The sequence below is a fragment of the Mustelus asterias genome, chromosome 20, assembly GCF_964213995.1.
Source record: "Mustelus asterias chromosome 20, sMusAst1.hap1.1, whole genome shotgun sequence".
Classification (NCBI taxonomy): domain Eukaryota; kingdom Metazoa; phylum Chordata; class Chondrichthyes; order Carcharhiniformes; family Triakidae; genus Mustelus; species Mustelus asterias.
The window spans coordinates 78,954,742-78,973,703 of NC_135820.1; the positions used below are offsets into that span (position 1 = coordinate 78,954,742).

Genomic DNA, 18,962 nt, shown 5'->3' on the forward strand with positions numbered 1-18,962 from the left:
GAGCTGAGTCCACAAAAAGATCAGCCGTGATCTTATTGAATGGCGGAGCAGGCTCGAGGGGCCAGATGGCCTACTCCTGCTCCTAGTTCTTAACCTTAAAGGGACTGCACAGTACAAAAAACAGGCTGTGCATAACAAAGTAAAATTAAAGGGAATGTCAGTCCCACTCTCCTACTCTTACTCCTTGCCCTACAAATTTCCCCACCCCCCTCAAGTATTTACCCAACTCCCCCTTAAATTCCCATCAATCCCATAAAGCAGTGACCTTACCAACACATCATTGCAGATGTCCTGCAACTCTTTCTCGATCTTCTCTCGGTATGCTTTTGCCATTTCCTGCTTTTTATCACTGCCCTCGGATTTCTGCTCTATGCTGGAGATAACCCTCCAGGATGACCGGCGGGCTCCAACTACGTTCTTGTAGGCCACGGACAGCAGGTTTCGTTCCTCGTTTGAGAGTTCATCGCCTTTCTCCGTGACGGCTTTCATTGCAGCTGCCATGTCGTCATAGCGTTCCGACTGCTCAGCGAGCTTCGCTCTCTCAACCAGGTCAGTGGTTTCCATCTTCAGGACTGCATGAACGCAAGAGATTATCTTTAATTTACAGTTCGGAGCACTGTGCACAGTTCTGGTCTTCATATTACAATAAAGCTATAAAGGGACTGGACAAGGTGTAAAGAAACACATTTATATGGAGGATACTTGAACTGAGAGACCACAACAATTAGAAATGTTGAATATGTTGGGGCACTTGTCAGTAAAATCAGTGCTAGGTAAGAAATTAGCAAACATCTCTGTACAAAAAAATCCTGGAGACATAAACTCAATTAATAATTTTATATCTGAGAGCAATATGAGTTTTGCCAGCCAAGGGTATTAAGGGACACAGATTCAAGGCACGCGGATCAAACCTGATCTCACAAAGTGGCAGAACTGGCTCAAAGTGCTGAAGGGCTGATCCCTATTCTCTAGTTGTCGAAAACAGAAGGTTGAGAAGTGACCTAACACCAGACTTCAACATTCTGAAGGGGTTTGATAGGGAAGATGTTTCCACTTGTGGAGGAGATAGAACTAAGGAACATAAATATGCAGTGGAAATGAATAAATCCAATAAGGTGTCAGGAGAAGCACTGTTACCCAGAGTGTGGTGAGAATGTGGAACTTACTACAACAGGGAGCAGTTGAAGTGAAAAGGGAGAGCTAGGTTAAAGCATGAGGGAGAATGGAATAGGAGGATATTTTGAGAAAATTAAATGAAGTTGTGAAAGGCTGATATGAAACATTATGACCAGCTTAGAGCTGTTTTTGTGGAGCAAATTGTGCGTGCAAAATTATACAGGGTCAGGCAGCTGGACGAGTCTGTGAAATAAATCCCCTCGGTGAAATGGCCACGGTAAATTGTCCCTCAGTTTATTTGGTGTGAACGCGAGTGCGCGCGTGTGAGAGCCCTGTGACAGACTGGAGTGGAATCCCTTTCTGGGTGTATCCTGCCTAGCGCCTAATGTCTGTTTGGATAGTCTCCAACTTCCCGTGACCCTGAATTGGAGTGAACGGTTAAATGAAAGTGAAGAAGTAACCCTGATTTTAAGACTTTATACCTTAACAATATCACATTACACATTATTTCCTGTTCATTATTTCCAAGCTGACAAGCGAGTCAGTTGCTGAGACTAGCGTGGACAGCACACAATCTGCAATATTTGTAGATTGATTGACTGTTTCCTTTTTGTAGGTATAGTCCTGCTTTAATAACACGTTTAGCCATTAATCAGTGTTATGTCCATGCCACCATGAACACAGCAAACAGCTGCAGCTCAATAAAGGTCATCTCCATGTGTTGTATTAGCGCCCTGAACACAGATCATCACTCAAGCTTCAGGTCAGCTCGCTTAATGCACCAATTAACCCAGACTGTGTACAATCACTAAATAAAGTACTAGATCAATAAAAGTATTGGATATAAATGCAAGGCTGATGACAAATGTCAGAACTATTTTGAAGTAGGGTCAGTTATCATACAACAGTAAAAAATTCCAGAAAACAGACAAAAACGTGCAGTTACGGCTCCGACCGCCAACGGGACCCCGCGGGGCTCCGACCGCCAACGACTGGTGATTCAGGCTTGGGATCCTGTTGTTAATTCTGTAAACTAATAGAGAGTCCAGAAGACTGTCAAATGGCCTCTGGCTAATGATGAGCAACACTAGTTTCATAATTCCATTACTCCCCCTCACCCCCTCTAACTGAAATATTATCTTGCCCAATTCCACCTGCCAATTTAAAACAAAAGGACTGACTGTTTTGAGAGTTTGGAGTGCATATATGCTTATACTCGCTCAGTAAACGGAATGAACTGTAACGTGTACCTGAAGACAGTGCAGGGTCTGGAAGAAAGTTTTTAAAAAGCGAAAATGAATGGATGAAGGAGCTGCAAGTATTTAATCTGCCACGATGAAAGTTCTGTTGGGTCATATGAAGAGATACGTGTGCAACAGGAAGTTCAGACGATCCCATGACACTCCTTGAGGGCAATTCTCCTGGGCTACCAGCCAACTGTTCGCCCTTGATCAACTCCACCAGAAAACTGGTGATTCCTCTTAAGGCTACACAGGATCTTGCTTTGTACAAGTTGGCTATCCCATTTGCGAAAACAGTAACCTTAACTCTCAAATGTAGCTTGTCTGTTGTAAAGTACTATGGGACAAAGATGATATGTTCAATATAAAAATGCAAGCTCTTTCATTCTTTCTTTAAGTTAAGGGGTGGGGCTGGTTTGTGAGTACTCCAGTATTCACGCAGTATCACATCTCCAAAGATGTGTGGGTTAGGTCGACTGGCCATGCTAAATTGCTTAGAGACTAGCAGAGTAAATACGTGGGGCTTTGGGGCTTGGATGGGATTGTTGTTGGTGCAGGCTCGATGGGCTGAATGGCCTTGTTCTGCACTGTAGGGATTCTATGATTGAGCTGGTGGATATCGTTCAGGGTTACTTTCTGTTTGAGCTTATAGTGGGTGCTGAAGGAAGGCAGACCCAAATCGTTAACTTGAAATCAAGGTACTAGCATCCTTAGATAACATTGAATGGAACACCATTAAATCCCACACCATTCAGCCACTGCAGGAAATAATCAGACATACAACTTTGAAATAGACCAACTTCAACATTACACAGGAAGAGCTTGAGGAAGTGGATTGGGGTGATGTTTGTGCTCAATGAAACCTCAATACCTGCAGCACATGTAGGTTAAAGTGCAGAGCAAGGACTTGGAGGTGCAGTTTAAAAGAAGCAAGCTTAGATGGTTAAAATTAGAAACCAAATCCTGCAACGTGATGAATTGAAAGTAACAGAGAATGCTGTAATGAATAAAGAAATCTCCTAGTATTTGTAAAATTTGTAGGGCAAAGAGTCAAAGCGGCCAAGAGTTCACGCACTAAATGATTTATTACATCCTGCAAATATTCATGAGTAGTAAACACTGGCAACATTGCCATCCATTGTCAGAGGTGCGATAACTAAACATAGGCCTGAATTATTTGCCTGTTGGGTGCATGCACTTGGCGGAAGTGGGCACAAAATGCGCTTCTGGCCACAATCAACCCCAATTACCAACCAGTCAGCAAGAAAGACAGGCTCTGAAAAGCTGAGTGCTGCTGGGCAGGGCGGGTGCTGAGAGAAGTGACAGTGCAGGCGGGCGTTTCCAACCAGCTCTCTGAAAGCTGACAGCTGCCTCAGGGAACTGCAGTACTGCTCCAATGAGATCTGCATCAAAAAAACTGAAAACCTTCTCTATCATGCAGAGTCAAGCCAGTGGCTGCATGACACTTTAACCCTCAAACATTTTATTTCATTTCATCCTGGACATTTTATCCTGCCTGGAATCAGGAATAGTGAAAAGGCATGAATGTGCGCCAAGGGCGAGAGCATACGGGCCACGTAGAATTCAGGCCAATTGTATGTTTAATGGACTTGATTGCTTTAGTTGTTTCCAGGTATGTATCTGACTCTTACACCCACCCACTGACCAAAATATCGCACAAGGGTGCGATTTCACACGAGTTCAGGTTGGGCGTGTTCCCACTCAAGTCCCTCTAAATTCTGGCTATAATGATTTTGAATCAACTATGCAGATACTAAGCCAAAAGATTCCCAGGACAGTTTATATTTAATAAGCAGCCAACAAATTAAAGTTCCACCGGTTTGGAGGGGGGTTACATTCCTGAGAGAGTAAAGTTTATTTATTAGTCACAAGTAGGCTTACATTAACACTGCAATGAAGTTACTGTGAAAATCCTCGAGTCGCCACACTCCAGCGCCTGTTCTGGTACAGAGAGAATTTAGCACGGCCAATGCACCTAACCAGCACGTTTTGTGGACTGTGGGAGGAAACCGGAGCACTCGGAGGAAACCCACGCAGAGACGGGGAGAACGTGCAACTCCATTCAGACAGTGACCTAAGCCAGGAATCAAATTCCTGGGGCGGCACGGTAGCACAGTGGTTAGCACTGCTGCTTCACAGCTTCAGGGACCTGGGTTCGATTCCCGGCTCGGGTCACTGTCTGTGTGGAGTTTGCACATTCTCCTCGTGTCTGCGTGGGTTTCCTCCGGGTGCTCCGGTTTCCTCCCACAGTCCAAAGATGTGCGGGTTAGGTTGATTGGCCATGATAAAATTGCCCCTTAGTTTCCTGAGATGCGTAGGTTAGAGGGATTAGTGGGTAAAATATGTAGGGATATGGGGGTAGGGCCTGGGTGGGATTGTGGTCGGTGCAGACTCGATGGGTCGAATGGCCTCTTTCTGCACTGTAGGATTCTATGATCTATAAACACTGGTCCCTGGTGTTGTGAGGCAGCAGTGCTAACCAGTGTGCCACCGTGCTGCCCCAACCTCACAAGTGACAAAATTGCAAATGACAAATGTACTTTACATTGGGGGTCAATTAGATATTGCTACAAGTATAAAGGAACAAAGGCAATAGAAACTGCATTTTTAATAAATCTCAAGATAAATTTAACTGGAGAAATTGTTTCATAAAACATGAACGGGAAGTTGCTCCATAAAACAATGTAAAATTTGTGGCATTTACAGTGCTTTACTTAAGACTGGAGGTGGGCTCATTAAAGGGGCGGGGCAGGGCCCACAAGGGGCGGGGCAGGGCAGGGCCCACAAGGGGCGGGGCAGGGCAGGGCCCACAAGGGGCGGGGCAGGGCCCACAAGGGGCGGGGCAGCCCAGTTGCAACTTTCACGGCTGTGATTGATAGAATATTTTGTTAAAGGTTATCAGTGGAATAGGTGTTCAGTCAGATAATAGTTGATGTGAATATTAGCTCAATTTACCTGCTCCTGTTCCATATTCCCGGGTATTCCTTACCCTCTTTCATTCTCGTTCTTGGAAGTGCAGCCACAATTTTTTGGGAGAATATTCCAGGTATTGTGTGAAAACCTACTTCCTCATAACCCAGCAAACCTCTTCCCAACCATCACATTAAGTTCATATTTACATTACTTTACCAGTTTGTGACCAAAATTATTTTCTATTTGTACCTGTGGTGCAGTCACACATTTCCGTTTAAGAGGTACATGAATTTTTTATGCTTCTGGCCAGTTTGTGGCATTGTACAGGGAAGTGAAGGTTAAGTCTGGACTTCAGTTTATAAGAAGTTACTGGACAACTGGACCAGGACAAGCATAAATAATTAAGTTCCCAGTTTGAAACTGGACATTCTGTCCTCACTTTTATATTGCCTTTCTAGATTCTGCTGATCACATTTATATTGGAAACTGCCACGTAAACCTGCCATGCTTGAGCACAAAGTCTAGCCTGACACTCCAGTGCAGTACTGAGGGAATGCTGCACTGTCAGAGGTACTGTCATTCAGGTGAAACAATTGTGGAATTTTACTGCCTCACCCGCCCTGATTCCGGGGTGGGCGAGGTTCGCAGAATGCATTCTCTGTTGGCCTCGGGCGGGCGAGCCGGTAAAATTCTGGCAAATAACCCAATGCACCCTCCTACCTCACTCTCTCAGGAGGATGTGAACGATCTGTTACATTACTTGGAGGAGCAGGGGAATTCTCCCCAATGCTCGGGCAGATAATTTATCCCTCAAACAGCTTCACCAAAGAATACAGATGATCTGTTGGCCTCTATCCTGTCGCTGCTTGTGTGAGCTTGCTACCTCCAATTTGGGGTCACATTTCCACACTAGCTGCAATGACTACATTTCCAAAATACTTCACTGGTTGCAATATGCTTTAGGACGTCCTGCGGTTATGAAAGGCTCTGTAAAAATACAAGTCTCTCTTTTCTCAGTCCTCATTTCCTGTTGATTTGCAAATTTGTTTTGTTTTGCCTCAGCTGAGTAGTTTTTAAATTACATTCTTTCATAATTTAATGGCTAGGTTGACCGATTGCGAGTCATTAACAGACCATTTCTGTTTGGGCGGGACAGCTTATTCCGAAGGTGCTGTTGCACCGAGAGAGAGTCATCGCTGTGATTCACCATCCGGAATGTGGCAGATGTTTAGGAGGCGCTGAAAGAAAGTGGAGTGTGCAGCAGAGAAAATCCAAGTTCAAATTCAGATTAAGGGGAGAAGAGGTGAGGAAGCTACAAGATGGTGCAGTTAGTAGGAGATTGCTTTCACCTCTAGAACTTGGATTTGAATCCTGATCAGACAGTTAGAAAACATAGAAATAGAAGAGTGGGCCATTCGGTCCTTCCAGCCTGCTCCACCAGTCAGTATGATCGTGGCTGATCCTCCATCACAACATCATACTCCCATGGATGCCCCACATCCCTTGACACCTTCAAAATCCAGAAATCTATTTATTTCTTAAATATATTCAGTGACTTGACCTCCATAGCCTTCTGTGGTAGAGAATTCCACAGTTCGCCACCCTCAGTGAAGATTTTTCTCCTCATCTCAGTCCTAAATGGTCAACCCCGTATCCTGAGACTGTGACCCCTGGTATCTAAACCCACCAGCTAGAGGACAGATCATTTCTGCTTCCAGTCTGTCCAACACTGGCAGAATTTTACACATTTCAAATGAGTGTTCCTCTCTAAACTGTCCAGTAAATACAGGCCAAGTCAACCCAATCTTCCCTTATACAACAATCCTGCCATCCCAGGAATCAGTCTGGTGAACCTTCACTACATTCCCTTTATGATAAGAACATCTTTTCTTAGGTAAGGAGACCAAAACACACACAATATTCCAGGTGTGGTCCACCAAGCTACAAGAAGACATCTAATGCCTCTGTACTCAACTCCTCTTCTTGCAATGTAGGCTAACATACCATTTGCCTTCCTAACCACTTTCTGTACTTGCAAGGTCCCAGGTCCCTTTCTACATCAACATTTCCCAATCTATTACCATTTAAATAATACTCTGCCATTCTGTTTTTCCTATTGAAGTGGATAACTTCACACTCATCCACTGTATTCTGCATCTGCCAGTTATTCAACTTGTCTACACTGCCCTGAAGTTTCTTTACTTCCTCCTCACCACTCAATTCCACCTAGTTTTGTGTCGTCAGCAAATATGGAAATATACTTTTGATTTCCTCATTCAAAGCACTGGCACAAGTTTCTCTTCATAGAATCATAAAGCAGAAAAGGCCATTCAGCCCATCATGTGTGTGTTAGCGCTTTGAAAGAGCTATCTAATTCCCATTCTTTTTCATTGCAAAGATTGATCCAATTCTCCACTGATGCCTTTAATGAGCACAAATTCACAAAGAACAAGTTTGTAAAGTAAACAAAACCGGCAATCACTCTGAATTGTTCAAACACCACTCCCTAGAATAGAATAAGAGCTGTGCGATAATACTGTACACTCCCATTGGAGTCATATAGCTGCACACAGTATTTTGACTAGTTTGGCAGGAACATAGCCTGGCTCTCAAGATCGGAAGAATTAGGAACAGTGGGCCATTCGGCCCCCTATGCCTGTTCCATCATTTAATAAGATCATGGCTGATCAAATCTTGGCCCCAATTCCCCTTTCCTGCCTGTTCCCCCCCCACAACCATCACACCCCAATTGCTTTAAAATCTGTACCACAGCCATGAACTTATTCAATGACCCAAACCCCACAGTTCTCTGTGGTAAAGAATTCTCAAGTGTAATGATTCTGATAAAGGAAATCTCTCAATGGGTGACCCTATATTCTGAAACAGTTTGGTTCCTCGAGAAAGACCCTCTCAGGATCCACCCTGGGTACAGGCCTTGTGGCACAGTGGTACCACTCCCATCACTGGACCAGAAACTCTTGGGTTCAAGTCCAACGCTAGGACTTGTTGGCCACGGAAGGAGCATTCAATGTGGTTCAACAGACTGATAATCAGCTCAGAAATCCTTCCAACATTTCCCCCACTACTCTCCAAAGGGTGAAAAACAGATATGCAAGAGAAAGAGCATCTATCCTGTCAAGCCCCCTCAGAATCATGGTCAGTTCACTTCCTAGTCTTCTAAACTCTAAAGACTACAGGTCCAACCTGCTCAAGCTTTCCTTATATGCCAACCATTCATTCCAGAAATCAATCCTGCGAATCTTCTCTGAGCTCTCTCCAATGCAAGTATATCTCTTCTTAAATAAGATATGTACAAAAATTATGTTTGGTTGGATCAATGCCCTGTACAGCTGTAGCAAGACTTTACTATTATACTCCATCCTCATTGCAATAATGGTCAATCTCCCATTTGTCTTCCTAATTAATTGCTGTACCACATGCAAACGTGTGTCTCATATGAGAACACCTTGTACGTACATCACTAACGCACAATTCGGTTGTCTCTCCGTTTAATTAATGCTTTGCTTTTCTATTCTTCCGCATTTTCCCACATTGTATCCATCTGCTATTTTTCCCCCAGTTCTGATCCCTGCGGCACTCCATTGGTTTTTAAAATTTTCCCAATCCTCTGGTCTACCACTGCTCTTTGCAACATTATTTGATGTCATTTTCTTATAATTTGATACCATCTTTAATTTCCTTGGTTCAGCACAGATGGTACATCTTTCTTGATGGAATATAACTTTGTTGAGAATGATTAAATATCTCCTTAAATGTCAACCATTGCTTATCTAGAGTCTTGCCTTTGAATTCATCTTCCCAGTTCACTTTAGCCAACTCTGCCTTCATACTTTTGTAATTGCCTTTAAGTTTAAGGCACTAGTTTCAGAACCAAAGTTCTCACCCTTGAACTGACTGTGAAATTCTATCTTATGGTCACTCTTCCTTAGGAGGATCCTTTACTATGAGATCACTAATTAATCCTCTCCCATCACATATTATAACTGTCTATAAAATAGCCTGTTCTCAGGTTGGTTCCACAGCATTTCCTTCTAAAAAAAAACTTCCTCAAACACACTTGATGAACTTGTGCCCTATGATACCTAATTGGGCGGCACGGTAGCACAGTGGTTAACACTGCTGCTTCACAGCTCCAGGGACCTGGGTTCGATTCCCGGCTTGGGTCACTTTCTGTGTGGAGTTTGCACATTCTCCTCGTGTCTGCGTGGGTTTCCTCCGGGTGCTCCGGTTTCCTCCCACAGTCCAAAGACGTGCGGGTTAGGTTGATTGGTCATGCTAAAAAATTGCCCTTAGTGTCCTGGGATGCGTAGGTTAGAGGGATTAGTGGGTAAATATGTAGGGATATGGGGGTAGGGCCTGGGTGGGATTGTGGTCGGTGCAGACTCGATGGGCCGAATGGCCTCTTTCTGTGCTGTAGGGTTTCTAAGATTCTAAGATACCTTTGCCAATTTGACTTGTCCAATCTAAATAAGATTGAATCTACCCATGATTATTTTGATGCCTTCCTTACAAGTCTCCATAATTCATGATTATTCTCTGTCCTACAGTGTAGCTGCTAGGGCATCAAAAAACTACTCTCAGTCTACTGCTATGTCCAAGTTCCCTTGCTATTCCCTATCTCGACCAAATTGATTCTACACCTTGACCTTATGAGCCAAGCTCATTTCTCATTACTACTGATCTAATTCTTTTATCAACTGAGCATTTATTTCTTGTGTGTCATCAATTCCTGTCTGGTTACAAATTCTGGGTTTCTTTTTACCACCTTTCCTTTCTCATCCTATTTGTTTGTGCACTTTTATGTTTGCATGCTCTGCCACTTCCTGTCACTGGTTGTTATCTATATTACTATCCTGTGCTACTGTTTTGTCCTTTCTAGTTAGCTTTTTAAGTTTCCCCTGATATGAACTCTCCCCCCAACTATTTGGTTTAAAGTCCTATTGGTAGATCTGGGGCATAATCTAGTGAAACAAGACAGATCGGGTACTTAATGGTGCAGGAGGTGAAAGTTTCCTGATAAGTTGGTGGTGGATAAAAGGCAGATCCTGATGGCAGGAAGTAGAAGCCCATTTTAAATGAGTTGCGTGCCACATGTACTCATTAAGAGACAGTCGCAAGATTAAACTGTACTTTTGCAATTAGGTTGGCAGCATATGAGAAACATGTACCTTTAGATGCATGACTTGTTAAAGGGTGGCTTGCGGCAGGCAAGGTAGTTTTTCTGGTGGATTTGCAGTAGGAGCTGCCTGGAGAACTTTACTGGGTTAAAGTCCAACAGGTTTATTTGGTAGCAAAAGCCACACAAGTTTTCGGAGCCCCGAGCCCCTTCTTCAGGTGGGGGGCTCAGGGCTCCGAAAGCTTGTGTGGCTTTTGCTACCAAATAAACCTGTTGGACTTTAACCTGGTGTTGTTAAACTTCTTACTGTGTTTACTCCAGTCCAACGCCGGCATCTCCACATCAGAACTTTACTGGACCAGGGCACAGCAGGCTGAGTTTGCATGGAGCTCAGGTGGTGGCTGTCCAGGGAGACTGAGGGATTATTAGCCAAGGGAGGGAGGTCAGGTCATGGGGGACAGAGGGAGAGAGCTGGACCATAGAGATGAGGTCAAACATGCTGGAGGAGAAATCAAAGGTGATCGGGGACAGGTGAACGGTGAGGCTGAGAGAGTCGGGGGTAACCGAGAACAAGCCAAAGATGATGGAGAGTTAAAGATGATGGTTGGCAGATTGAGGGTGCCATGGGGTTTAGCTCAATGGTGACAATAGGGCATGACACGGGTGCCAATTAAAATGGCACATGGAACTTTGACAAGAGATGGATAATGGCGAGGCCCTTGACTTCCTGTCTGACCCCATTGCGCAATTGGCCAGGTCCCTCCATTGTGCGTAGTTAATTGGCTGGTTGCCGCATGATTCCACGTGGCCAGCCATCCTACCGCAGACTTCTGGTGACGCTGTCGGGACACTTGCCGCTGCAACAAGATTCCGCCCGACATATTCAACTCGTCAGGATAGTGGGTCAAGTGAAGCCCATCCCAAAGGAATAGCTCCCCCTTTTCCCCTATAGTGCTGCCATTGGCCAGGGAACAGAAATGGTTTGTCCCACGTCAATCTTTTAGTCACCACTTCCAGCACTCTGCAGCAAAGAGACAGAGCATTAACACCTCTTCCCCAAACACAACACATTTTCACTCTTAGTGAAGGGGAAGTGGTGAAGAAAAACCTCAGGAGACACAGCAACTTGCATTCACATTGTGCCTTTAAAAACTGAAAATATCCTGAGGTGTTTCTCATGGGCGTGTCATGACTCACAATTTAACACAGAGCCATAAGAAGAATTATTAGGACAGGAAACTAAAATGCCTGGTCGAAGAAGCGGGTTTTATTAAGTGTTTTACAAGAGGATGGCTGAAAGCTACAGGCTAAAGCTTCAGAGGAACTTGGAGGTTTTGTCCCTAGACACGCAGTGTGCAGACCTACCAGCATGTGGACATATGCTGGCACTCAACAAGCCAAACTCCCAGCCATGGGCAAACTCTGCCTTGTGGAGGCCGTAAGACAGCTGAAGGCTAAACCCTGACAACAAATCTGGAATGGAGGCCAAAGTCAGACTGATGTTAAATACATCAACTCCTGCAACCAAGCTGGTGCCAGAGTGTGCTTTTCTGCATCTCTTTAGACTCAACTGGACGAGTCAAGAGGGAGGTTTGGGAAGCCTTAGGGTCTGTGTGTGTCTTGGAGAGGACACTCCAGTTGTGCTGAACACAAGAGTTGAGCACAAGGCACAAACCATCTCATGGGACAGATTGCTGCCAGAGAGAGGAGAGTTTTGGGAGGAAATTCCAGAGTTCAGCACCAAGGTAGCTGAAGTCACTTCCACGAATGAAGAAATGAAGAGGAAAAAACAGGGGTGCACGAGAAGCCAGATCTGGAGAAACACAGATCTCTGAGGATCGCAAAGCTGGAGGTGGTTACAGAGGTGCAGGGTGGGGCTGAGGCCATGGACGGATGTGAAAACATGAACGGGAATTTTAAAATTGAGATGCAGCAAATGTTCTTCAGAAAAGATACGGGCAATGGGTGAAAGGAACTGGAAATTAGAATATGAATAGCAGAATTTTGGATGAGATCAAGTTTATGAAAAGATAGCACCTGAGGTACTGAGGAGGAAGTTTCTCAATAAAAGAAAGACACATGACTGTGAGAAACGTACAAACTAAGGTCTTATTACAAAACTCAAAATAGTTAATAACATTGATCAATTCAAATTCTGCCAATTTACCAGATTGTAACACCACTCAGTAACTGCTTCTTACAATTATATTCTCTCCATATCCTAGAAACTTAGACAGGAGGAAAAAAACAAACTTGCTGATGTTTAAGAGCTTCCAAAAGTTAAAGATCCAACACTGTACCGCCAAATATCACTTGAAGATCACTAACACCACATTACCAAGCCATTTCAACTCACCAACGAATCTCTCACCTACTTATTAACTTACAATGATGTCTATGCAGGTAAAACTTCAGCTCTCACTCGACCAGCAACCTGTTCATTGGGCGAATTGAAACTGGAGATACTACTCCCACAGCAGAAACCCAAAAGGACGTGGCTTATGATGCAACTTGTTTCATTAAACTGGTTTAACCAGTTCTCCTCCCACTGGGACTCAACAAGCTGCTACATATGTTCGGTTTAGAATTGCAAAATGAGCAGCCCAGAACCAAAAGCACCCAAAGTGTTTCTACTTTGGGCAGTTGAAATTTTATAGACTCAAGAGAAAAGCTTCTGCTTGGTCACTGCTGCACTGTGCAATTAGGGGTTCCCACTTAGTTGGACTTCTGCCCGCCTACGTCAACTTATCAACTAAACACACAAACTGTTCCTGGTTATGCAACGTCTCAATTTTAGAAATCTCGTTGTTTCCAAATCTCTCCATGGCTTTGCCCCTCCCTGTAAACTCCTCCTGCCCCACAATCCTCAGATATCAGTGCTCCTCGGTCTGGTCTGTCGAGCATCCCAGATGTTAGTCACTCCCTCAGCAGTGGCAGTGCCTTCCACCGTCTGGATCCTAAGCTCTGAAATTCCCTCCCATACGACTCACTTTCCTCCTTTAAGATGCTCCCGAACACCTACTACTTTGACCAAGTTTCAGGTTATCTGTCTTAATATCTCTTTACGTGGTCAGAGTCACATTTTGCCGCACAATGCTCCTGTGAAGCTCCTTGGGATTTTTTTTACGTTACAGATGCCATATAAATGCAAGTTGGTTGTTGTTTAAAAAGTTCAAACTAATCTGTTCTGTCATTTGTGTGGGTGGTGATGTGAATCAGAGGCAGTTTTAATTGGACTCGAAGCATTAAGTCTTTCTCCCTCCACAGATGCTGCCAGATCGGCTGAGATTTTCCAGCATTTTCTGTTTATATTTCAGATTTCCAGGGCCAGTGGTATTTTCTTTTTTGTTTTAGAGGTAGTTTTATACTGCTGGACTAGTCGCTTGGTCCTGAAGCACCGGAGAACGTGCAAAGATTTACAAGAACCTTACCAAAATTGAGAATTCATCTAACACAAGTATTTGATCAACCAGGGGCTCTTTGATAAAAGCAAACTACTGCCGATGCTGGAGTCTGAAACAAAAACAGAAGATGCTGGATAACCTCAGCAGGTCTGACAGTATCTGTGGAGAGAGAACAGAGCCAACGATTCGTCACAGCTCTTAAAAGTCATCCAGACTTGAAAGGTTAACTCTTCTCTCTCCAGAAATGCTGTCTGGGCTGCTAAGATTCGCTAGCATTTTCTGTTTTGGTTCTTTGAAGAAACTGCTTTCACTTGTGGGTGAGCTCAGACAATGGAGAATAGAAAATAGTCATTAAAAGATGAGCTAGGGAATTTAGGATGAATCTCTAAGTGGTAAAATGAGGAACTCGCAGTCACATGGAGTGGTTGAGGCAGAAAACATTGATGTATACAAAAGGGGGATCCGTGCATTCATGAGGAAGGGAAGAGAGATTCCAGGCCAGTGGGAAGAGCTCATTATAATAGGAGGCTGGAGTGTAGCACAAACTGTAGCACAGAGCAATTGACAGAATGGCCTGTTTCTATACAAGTGGTTGACTCTTAACTGACTCTCTGAAATGGCATAGCGCCATTCAGTTCAAAGGCAACTTGGGATGAGCAATAATGTTGGGCCAAGCCAGCGACACCCACATCCCACGAAAGAATAAAAACCAAATTTAAATTCATCAATTAAAACAACAGTGCGAACGTAGTGCAAAACAAAAAGTCCCAACTGATGTGAATGAAACAACTTAGAATAAGCATTGCTTATCAACCATCTCTAGGGCGGCACGGTAGCACAGTGGTTAACACTGTTGCTTCACAGCTCCAGGGACCCGGGTTCGATTCCCGGCTCGGGTCGCTGTCTGTGTGGAGTTTGCACATTCTCCCTGTGTCTGCGTGGTTTCCTCCGGGTGCTCCGGTTTCCTCCCACAGTCCAAAGATGTGCGGGCTAGGTTGATTGGCCTTTCTAAATTGCCCCCGAGTGTCCTGGGATGTATAGGTTAGAGGGGTTAGTGGGTAAATATGTCGGGACATGTGGATAGGGCCTGGGTGGGATTGTGGTTGGTGCAGACTCGATGGGCCGAATGGCCTCTTTCTGCACTGTAGGATTCTATGATTGTTAATTTCCTACGCTGAAAAGCACTTTGAAACATCCTAGGTTGTGAAAGGGTCTATACAAATGCAAAAGAACACACAAAGCTTAACACCATCCAGGACAAAGTAGCCGGCTTGAACAGTGCCCCTTTAAACATCCACGCCTTCTTCCACCACCAGCGCACAGTGGCAGCAATGTATACCATATTCATGATGAATTGCAACAACTCAGGTTTCTTTGACAGCACCTTTCAAACTTGCAACCTCTATCACCCAAAAGGCCAAGGGCCAATAGGTACATGGGAACACCACCACTTGCAAGTTCCCCTCCAATCCACACACCACCCTGACCTGAAAAGATATCACTTTTCCTTCATCATCATTGGGTCAAAATGCTCAAACATCCTGTCGACATCACACAGCCTGCAACGGTTCAAGGCGGCGGCTCATCACCAGCACAACCAGGCATTGGTATTAAATGCTGGTCTCGAGATCATAAGAACATAAGAAATAGGAGCAGGAGTAGGCCATCTAGCCCCTCGAGCCTGCCCCACCATTCAATAAGATCATGGCTGATCTGATCTGATAGTGGTTTAGTTCCACTTACCCGCCCGCTCCCCATAACCCTTAATTCCCTTATTGATCAGAAATCTATCCACCTGTGACTTAAACATATTTAACAAGGTAGCCTCCACTGCTTCAATGGGCAGAGAATTCCAGAGATTCACTACCCTCAGAGAAGCTCCTCCTCAACTCTGTTCTAAACTGACTCCTCCTTATTTTGAGGCTGTGTCCTCTAGTTCTTGTTTCCTTTCTAAGTGGAAAGAATCTCTCTGCCTCTACCCTGTCTAGCCCCTTCATTATCTTATATGTCTCTATAAGATCTCCCCTCAGCCTTCTAAACTCCAACGAGTACAGGCCTAATCTACTCAATCTCTCCTCATAAGCTAACCCCCTCATCTCCGGTATCAACCTGGTGAACCTTCTCTGTACTCCCTCCAAGGCCAATACACCAATAGATCAATGCCCACATCCAGTGAATGAAGAAAACAGAATGGCATCACTCTGGTCTCAACTTTGCTGCTGTGCCACTCCTGCACACTCTCCTCATTGCTGCCCTTACTTGTAGTCTCCCTAGATTTATTTTGCATGTTTAGTGCATTCCTGTCCCATTGTACCACTCTTTCTAGTGTTTATTATTCTCTCCAGAATTTTATTGCAATCCTGCTGTTCCCACATGATTATTCCTATGTGAACGCAGTGCTTCACTTACCCTGCGTTATTCCAAACCCTCCTTGTAGAGTGACACTGTTATTATAGTCGTCCTGCACTGTTGTTACTCTAGTCTCTGCATTACTGCCTGATTATCAAATATTTTCATACACTCCAGTCCATCGCTGCTTTGAGACATTGCGCTCATTGGAATTTCAAATTTCTTCTCATTTAATTTTTTCCAAGATTTGCTGATGACTGCAGATTCTGTCAGTTACTTGCGCATTACCCGTCTCCTCCAGCTAACCCAGTTACTGCCCTGTTACACTGACCTCACCCACTTAGCCCTCTGTAGCAACAGACTGTTACTCTCATTTACTGCAATCTCTCATTTATTACTCACCGATCTTTGTTAGTGATTTCTTTCTGTTACTCTGAACTCTCTCTCACTATGCTGGAGTGATTTCTTATTCCAATCTCTGTTACTCTCCCTCAGTAACTGGGATGTCTGTTACTGTGTCCTCTGTTACTCTGATCTTGCGCCTTCTCCAAACTCTGTTACTCAGATCTCCCTCTATTACACCAATTTCCGTTTTGCTACTCTGAGCTCCCGCTCTGCTGTTCCCCCCGCCCCATTACTTCCATCTCCCTATCACTCGGATTTCTCTGCTACTCTGATCTTCTTCTGCAACTTGGATCTCTGTTGTACCACAGTCACTTTGACCTTCCTCTGTTACTCTGACCTACATATTACTCTGGTCGTCCCGTGTGACTGGGATTAATCTTGTTACTCTGATCTGCCACTGTTGATGGAGAGGAGATGATGGTGCAGTGGTATCGTCACCGGACCAACAGCTCAGAGACCCAGGGTAATGCTCCAGGGACCTGGTTTGAATCTCATTACCGTAGACGGTGCAATTTGAATTCAATTTAAATAAAAATCTGGAATTAAAAATGATCCATCTGGATCACTAATGATCTTTAAGGAAGGAAATCTGCCAAGTGACCAGATCCACACTGATGGATTGGCCATGCTGAATTGCCCCTTGGTATCCAAACATGTGTAGGTTAGGGGGATTAGCAGGGTAAATGTGTGGGGTTACAAGGATAGGTAAAATGCTGTCAGGGAGTCGGTGCAAACTCAGTGGGCCAAATGGCCTCCCTCTGCACTGTAGGGATTTTATGAACATTGTTGGAGATTTCCAGGGAGCCCATCAAATCCCGCGCTGCCGATGACATCACGCAAGCATGCGGAAACGCACTAAACGACATTGGTAATACATTTACGTAGACAGATGCTGCTACAACACTCCAACACACGCCATTGACTTTTAAATGCCCTCTGAAATGGCCTATAAAGTCTAAGTTCCACTATCTCTCCTTTGCATGGTAATCAAGTCCATCCTTCTGCTTCTCTTCTGCCCACTCTTGCTCTGAGATTTGGATGAAGCAAATCTAGATGAGACTTCAGTCCACTACCCTGCAATAATTCAGCTGGAGAGAGCCTTGTTGTTGACCGTGGCGTGATACGATACTGGAACAAGAACCTTGACAGCCTGGTCCCCAAACTATTACCTGCCATTTTCTTTAATCCTTCTTTCAAGGTCCGAACAGCAGCTAAACTATTTGAAACCGGAAGAAACAGCACTGTACGCACATGGCGTATAACATTCTTATACATAAATTCTTGAAACAATTCACTTGTAAACGTTTGATTTGATTTAATATTGCCACATGTATTGGTGTACAGTGAAAAGTATTGTTTCTTGCGCGATATACAGACAAAACACACTGTTCATAGAGTACATAACGGAGAAGGAAAGGAGTGGATACAGAATACAGTTTTACAGTCATAGCTAGGGTGTAGAAAAAGATCAACTTAATATAAGATAGGTCCATTCAAAAGTCTGGTGGCAGCAGGTAAGAAACTATTCTTGAGTCGGTTGGTACGTGACCTCAGACTTTTGTATCTTTTTCCCAACAGAAGGTAGTGCAAGAGAATATGTCCGAAATGCGTGGGGCCCTTAATTATGCTGGCTGCTTTCTCTAGGCAGCAGGAAGTTTAGACAGAGTCGATGGATGGGAGGCTGGTTTACATGATGGACTGGGCTTCATTCACAGCCCTTTGTAGTTTCTTGCGGTCTTGGTCAGAGCAGGAGCCATACCAAGCTGTGATACATCCAGAAAGGATACTTTCTATCTGTAAAACTGAGAGTCATAGTGGACATGCTGAATTTCCTTAGCTTCCTGAGAAAGTAGAGGCGTGGTGCCATTATTGGAAACGAGAGAATCTGGCAACACATGGGTTGCAAAAACCTAACGTAGCTTTTCTACTGAGGAGCTTTAATGTTACTCATGACACGTGCTTCTAACCACTTCAAACCACACAATGACAACCGAAAATATGAGATTCATGAAAGGGCCCGCAAAGGCCACATGTAGTGTGGACCTCGGCTGATCAGACCACTCCCAAGGATGAGGTGCTGCTGGTGGCGACAGGCTTTCACTTTGTTTTCCAAGTCCTGACTGCTCTCAACCCCACTGTATGCAACCATCCTGCACACTTAACTCATCTTTGTGCTTCATTTAAGGTCTCAGTCCCTCCGCCTACAACAATCGGCCATCCCCGTATCAAAGTCTCCGAGATAGAATAGCATCCTTTGCCCGTCTACTGCTTAATCTGCTTGGCATTCACCGGAGAATGTGCAAATCTCTTGAGTAAGAAAATCATCTCAGGAGGAAACACTACCTTGGTTGTCATATCCGGTAAAGGGAGACGACT

General features: G+C 44.3%; 1 protein-coding gene across 2 annotated transcripts in view; it reads right to left on the bottom strand.

Annotated features, from left to right (window-relative positions):
• Positions 1-18,962, bottom strand: part of LOC144508672 (14-3-3 protein beta/alpha-1-like) — a 48,998-nt gene that overhangs the window by 19,657 nt on the left and 10,379 nt on the right. Inside the window, exons 1-2 of one of the 2 annotated variants that reach the window (XM_078236916.1) lie at positions 12,785-12,880; positions 271-572 (exon numbers count right to left, since the gene is read on the bottom strand). In XM_078236916.1, coding sequence (XP_078093042.1) covers positions 271-564 — 294 coding nt within the window. In that variant the 5' untranslated portion in view covers positions 565-572; positions 12,785-12,880. Of the gene's footprint in view, positions 1-270; positions 573-12,784; positions 12,881-18,962 lie in introns of those variants that run through there. The other variant, XM_078236917.1, reaches the window with a different exon arrangement.